Genomic DNA, 6,390 nt, shown 5'->3' with positions numbered 1-6,390 from the left:
ATGATAAAGCCGCTAGCATCACAGCACGCAGCCTGTTATTAGTAACGATTCGTACAAATGTTGCATGGTACGTCTGCTGCGGGTTTAGTGCTGGGTCGTGTCGCGTGTATCCATCCATAGATCCATGTGCCTCGTTGCACACAGACAGGGAGGGGTTAGGACATGCTTGCAGGTGGAGTCCACATGCCTGGTTTTTTGTCGATTCTTAAAGCAGCGAGTGATGCGTAGGCTGGATCGGTGGAGTAATGGGGCGTTTGCCATTAATAAAGCTTAGACGCCTCCAGCTTAATCAAGAAGATTGTCATTTTGGCGACAGCTTCACATGCGGCCCATCGTTCGAAAAGATTTCTCAGGCAAAAAAAAGAAGAGAAAACACCGAGCGAATGTTCCAGAGGTGAGAAGGCAGACGCAGAAGCTACACGAGTCATCCGCCCGTCCATCCGTGAACCACGTTGCCCTCCTCGACAAATGACAGCCGTCCACGCCACGGGCTCCGGGCCCACAGAGCTCGTGTGGGGACGGCCCCGCGCAGCCGATCCAAGAAACCCCAATCTCCGTGCGTCCACATGTATTTCCCGCACGAAAATAATACTCTATACGAGGCGTAATTTTTGGCCACACACAAAGCGCACACACGGGAAAGCACACTATCGCTTTCGATCGAGGGTGCGTGCGTGCAGACAGCCAGTACGGCTGCGCATTCCGACGCGAGATTTTAGAGGCCAGGAAAAAGAAACAAGGAAGAGGGGTCGGTCAGCTTCGTGCAGCACCAGGGAGGGAGGAGGGAGGGAGGGAGAGAGGGGGGAGAGATCAGCGGAGGGGGTCGGGTTTTGATTTTTCCCTGGGCAATGGAGATGGCTCTCCGGGCGCAGAGCCCGCTCTGCTCCCGGAGCCGCCCGGTGCTCCTCGTGCGGCCCGCCGTCCCTGGCCTCGCGCAGGTCCGTCTTCTCTTCTCTTCTCTTCTCTGCGCCCCCTGGAGCTGTTCTGGTCCGTGCTGGCTCGCGTTTTTTTGGGGGTGCCCCATTTTTGGTCTGGAGAAATCCGATTGGTGTTCAGGCCGGCCTGCCGTGCGTCTTGCCATTGCCTGGTATCTGAGGCGTTATTTGTGCGCGCACTTCGTTTCTGTGGGTGTTGTGCCATCTCTGCATCTGGGTGGTGTTCTTTATGCCAGTTTTGCGCTTCTGTCAAGCAATTTCTTGGTTTGGCTAGTCTGCTATGCTAGCTGCAATCGAGGCGAGGGAGGGGTTCTTAACCCGGGGCATTTGTTGGGGGTGCTTGCTACGGCCGGCCAGTTTGTTCAGTGATAAATAATGTGCTATTACAACATTTCAGTCAAGTCATCTTTATTTACAGTTCCACACCCTTCTCTCCTCTTTTCCAGCCTATCGTCAAGTGCAGCAGATTTGCAAGAAGCAGGCTGGTTCGATGCATGGTGGCAAGCTCAGGTTCGAGGATTGATTTTGTTACAAGTCAGCGTATGAGTACTCTGGCCATACAGCTTTGCTCATCTTCTCATAACGTTGCATTATTCAGATTATCCCAAGAGGAATCCGAGGAGATCATCAGCTCCAAAGCCCAAGGGCACTGCCTCTAGAGGATATGCTCCAAGACCTTCTACCGAATCTTGGACCTCCACGAAGAAGACTGAGCATAGCAGCGCTGATGAAGACGCTGATCTCGGCACAAGCAATGGGACGCTCAGTAGCGAGGCAACAGAGCAGACAAGTACCGCAGAAGAAGAGTATGAGGTGGAATTCTCAGGAAATGTTTCTAGCAGCGTGGAGCTGAAGGGTGTGAGCGAGGAAGAGGTTGACCAAAAGCAGCCTCCTGCATTGTCTTCCACATCCATGGATGTTGAGTCGACAGACGAATCATCTGAGGTGGACTTCTCAGGAAATGTTTCTAGCAGCACCGAGCTGAAGGGTGTGAACGAGGTCGGGACTGAAGAAGAGGCCGGCCAGAAGCAGCCTCCTGCATTGGCTTCCACATCCATGGGTGTTGAGTCAGTTAATGAAGCAACAGAGCAGACAAGTACCGCAGATGAATCATCTGAGGTTGACTTCTCAGGAAATGTTTCTAGCAGCGTGGTGCTGGAGGTAGTGGATGAGTCTGAGACTGAAGAAGAGGCTGACCAGAAGCAGTCATCAGCATTGGCTTCCACCTCCATGGATTCTGAGTCAATTGACAGAGAACTTGAGGAGTACCGTGTCAGAATAAGTGCACTGGTGGGTGCAAGCACTCGAGGAAAGGACCAATCGAGTATTGGTTTTCATGGACAAGACAAATCGGTAATTACTTCTGATGAGCAAGACATATCAGCTGTTGATGTTCCTCAACAAAGCCAGTCAGTTGTTGGTGTCACCAGAGAAGATCCAACAGAACAAACCACCAGCAAGAATCTCATGGCAAGAAAGCATTCTTCATCAGAAGATGGCGTCGGGGCAAGTAAAGATGCCAATGAAGAGCCATTGGTTGCTGGTGATGAACTGAGGATAACAGAGGATGAAGAACAACGTGAACCAGAGATGCAAGAACAGGTACAGATGGATGTTGATCCTCAAGCACTAAAGCGAAGGCTTGAAGAGCTTGCAGATGAAAATTATTCGATTGGGAATAAGTGTTTTGTTTTTCCTCAATTAGTGGAAGCTGATTCAGTTATTGATCTGTACTTAAATCGTAGCATGTCGGCCTTAGCAAGTGAGCCTGATATTCTTATCAAAGGGGCATTCAATGGTTGGAGATGGAACCATTTCACTGAAAAATTGCGTAGAAGTGAATTAACAGGGGATTGGTGGTGTTGTAAGCTCTACATACCCAAGCAGGCATACAGATTAGACTTTGTGTTCTTTAATGGTGACACCGTCTATGAAAACAACAGTTATAATGATTTCGTCCTGCATATAGAAAGTGACATTGATGAACACTCATTTGAGGACTTCTTGCTTGAAGAAAAGCAAAGGGAACTTGAAAGGCTTGCTGCAGAAGAAGCTGAAAGGGAAAGACAAGCCGAGGAGGAGCGCCGGAAGGAGGAAGAAAGGGCCGCAATGGAGGCTGACAGGGCACAGGCAAAGGCTGAGGTTGAGATGACGAGGAATAAATTGCAGCATGTCTTGGGTTTAGCCAGCAGATATGCCGATAATCTATGGTATATACAGCCTAGCACATACAAAGGAGGGGATAGGGTCAGATTATACTATAATCGAAGCTCGAGACCACTAAAGCATAAAAATGAGATTTGGTTGCATGGGGGTTACAATAACTGGACTGATGGGCCCTCTATTGTTGAGAGGCTAGTCAAATCTGAAGAAAAGGATGGTGATTGGTGGTATGCAAATGGTATGTTAATTCACACATTTTATCTCTTAGGAATTAGGATTCATATTATCCGAACACAGCCATTTTATCATGACATTGACATAAAACGAGCATGGTAACTTGGGCATTGTTTATCCCTCTAAATTACATACTAATGTTTCTTTCCTTAAATACATGTTTTCTCGTAAATGAGTTTTAAGATCCAATTTCATATGTTTCTTTACTTGCTCTTTTTTCTTATCATACATATAGCTTACACTTTACTTTACTCCCTGTATAGTTACTCTACCTGAAAGCGCATTGGTGTTGGACTGGGTTTTTGCTGATGGATCACCTGGGAATGCAAGCAAGTATGATAACAATGGGAAGCAAGATTTTCATGCTGCCGTTTCAAAGAGCATATCCGATGACTTATTTTGGGTGGAAGAAGAACGTAGGATATTTGAAAGGCTTCAGCGAGAAAGAACAGAGAAGGAGGATGCTGGTCGGAGAAAGGTTAGTTCAAGAGAATCAATGCATATATGTAGGAGCATCATACCAATTTCTACTTGACTACTTATTAAGCAAAAAAAGAGAGGATCTTTCGACAGAAGATCTTGTGGTATTTACCTTTTGTTTGGTTTCAATAGGCTGAGATAACTGCAAGGATGAAAGCTGAGATGAAGGAGAAGACTATGAGAGAGTTTCTTCTCTCACAGAAACACATTGTGTATACTGAGCCACTTGAAGTACGTGCAGGGACCACAGTTGATGTTCTATACAATCCTTCTAACACAGTGCTGAATGGGAGTCCAGAAGTTTGGTTCAGATGTTCCTTTAACCGTTGGACTCATCCAAGTGGTCCTTTGCCGCCCCAAAAGATGGTGAATGCAGAAAATGGTTCACACTTACAAGCTACAGGTGTGGATTCAGTGACCTTTCTTTGATGCATTTTATTAATACACAATCAAGTACCGTCAGATCCATCCTCCATAATATTTTCTGCCAAAGCTACTTGCTGGATTCGTATTATGTGGTGTTGATTCGTACTTTTATAGCGGATATGCTCCTATAAATCTCTCTAGACTTATGCCAGAAGAGCTCAAACTACTACTTGCTCCTCATTTACCAGGAAAAAAAATCTCATACAGATGCAGATCCTGATATAAGTAAAACAGAGCCTCTTCCAACTTATCAAATTTATGTGAAACTTAGTGCTGCTTCTTTTCACAACTTGTTTTTGGACTATTGTTTTGTTGCCAGTATTTATGATAGTAGTTCAATCTGCGCTTTCATTTAACCCATAAATAATTTTTGTATTATCATGGAATTTTCTCCTTTTGCATCTCTTTTAACTGTTCTGTCCATTTTCCAGTTAGGGTTCCTTTGGATGCATATATGATGGACTTTGTTTTCTCTGAGTCGGAAGAAGGTGGGATATATGACAACCGGGATGGGATGGACTATCATATTCCTGTGTCTGATTCCATGGCAAAGGAACCACCTATGCATATTGTGCACATTGCAGTAGAAATGGCTCCTATTGCAAAGGTAATTGTACTTCTTATCATCTTCTTTTGGTACACAGAATGATGACATGTTCAACAATGACCAATGTTGTCACAGGTTGGGGGCCTTGGCGATGTTGTTACTAGTCTTTCACGAGCTATTCAAGATTTAGGCCACAAGGTTGAGGTTATTTTTCCAAAGTATGACTGTTTAAACCTAAGCAATGTAAGTTGTACACTGCACTTTATTCTGGCGTCTTTCTTTTTGGTCTTATAGTGGCCCTGTTACCAAGTTACACTAGTCTAATAGCACACAATTATACCGTGGCACTGTGTGTATGTCCTTTTCATAATTGTACCAGAGATTTTGGAGTCTCAAAGATTTCCCATAAACTGAATTGTTAGTAACTCAATTGGTGGTTGCCAATCCCAACATTCTTTAACATTTTCTCTCTCATTTCTGAATAGAGCACCGAAGTACCTCTTGTCGAAACATGATGTATTTTTCTTTGTTTGCTGTATATTTACCTGTAGCAGTTTTTAGTTTTACTACTATTTTTGTCTTTGTTCAGTATTTTATGTGCTGCTTGATAGGTGGGAGTGGTGTTTGTTAGTATAGTTATGTTTCATCACTAAGCTGCCTTTCTTTTGTTGCAGGTGAAGGATTTACATTGCCGTCAAAGTTTTACTTGGGGTGGTACAGAGATAAAAGTATGGTTTGGAAAGGTTGAAGGGATCTCTGTTTATTTCTTGGAACCGCAGAATGGGTATGCGTATACTCCATATTTGACCAATATATACTTTCTATCAGTTGTTATTTTGTTTACATTTCATACTCTGCATTGTTGATGGATCCTTGTTTTATCATGACTCATGAGTATCCCGTGTTTGACCTCATCTTAAGCTCTGTCCTTACATTTTAAGACCTGACAGATACCACTTAGATCTTACAGCAAAATACATGCTTGTCACACTAACTATGACATGAAGAACTTCCATTTTTGCTAGGTTGTTTGATTGCTTCTTTTACTCACACCTTAGTTATTGTCTTGTATTGATGTTCTTCTCTTTGTTTTACTGGTTATTCCAATGAGTTGAGCATGGCTATTGAGTTAGTATCCATCTTAATTAAGTTGTTCTTTTTAACTTGTGTTCAAAATTAAATTGTTGCAAGTTGCAATGCTAGTACACAGATAGACGAGATGTGTAGAGGCTTTAGGCAAAACATACATATTCACTTCTGTTAGTAATTGAATGAAATTTCATCAATGTGAACTGTAAATCTGGGAATAACCTTTGCAGTTTCGTTCAAGTAAAAACGTAATAACATAGGATTGTTTTGTCATTTCTTGTTACAGGATGTTTTGGGTTGGATGTGTCTATGGAAGGAACGATGAAAGTAGATTTGGCTTCTTTTGTCATTCTGCCCTGGAGTTTCTTCTCCAGAGTGGCTCCTCTCCAGTAAGTACAAAGCTGTGCCCCATATCATTATCTATCACAGTATTGGGGTTTATATTACTTATATAGATTTCTCCTGTGGCGTTTTAGCCAGTCTGTAGACTGTGCAAGTACATCATCAAGCCATTCC

At 43.7% G+C, this 6,390-nt stretch overlaps 1 protein-coding gene across 1 annotated transcript in view; it reads left to right on the top strand.

Annotated features, from left to right (window-relative positions):
• The first annotated feature begins 784 nt into the window (after positions 1-784).
• The window catches only part of LOC119356535 (starch synthase 3, chloroplastic/amyloplastic-like), a 7,975-nt gene continuing 2,369 nt past the window's right edge, over positions 785-6,390 (top strand). The window contains exons 1-9 of the mRNA XM_037623503.1: positions 785-938; positions 1,382-1,445; positions 1,534-3,336; positions 3,596-3,810; positions 3,945-4,215; positions 4,670-4,845; positions 4,921-5,028; positions 5,460-5,569; positions 6,161-6,263. Of these exons, the coding sequence (XP_037479400.1) occupies positions 849-938; positions 1,382-1,445; positions 1,534-3,336; positions 3,596-3,810; positions 3,945-4,215; positions 4,670-4,845; positions 4,921-5,028; positions 5,460-5,569; positions 6,161-6,263 (2,940 nt within the window). The 5' untranslated portion in view covers positions 785-848. The remainder of the gene's footprint in view (positions 939-1,381; positions 1,446-1,533; positions 3,337-3,595; positions 3,811-3,944; positions 4,216-4,669; positions 4,846-4,920; positions 5,029-5,459; positions 5,570-6,160; positions 6,264-6,390) is intronic.

Source organism: Triticum dicoccoides, chromosome 2A (genome assembly GCF_002162155.2).
Source record: "Triticum dicoccoides isolate Atlit2015 ecotype Zavitan chromosome 2A, WEW_v2.0, whole genome shotgun sequence".
Taxonomy (NCBI): domain Eukaryota; kingdom Viridiplantae; phylum Streptophyta; class Magnoliopsida; order Poales; family Poaceae; genus Triticum; species Triticum dicoccoides.
Note: the sequence above shows the minus strand (reverse complement) of the source record. Positions and strands in the feature narration are given on the sequence as shown.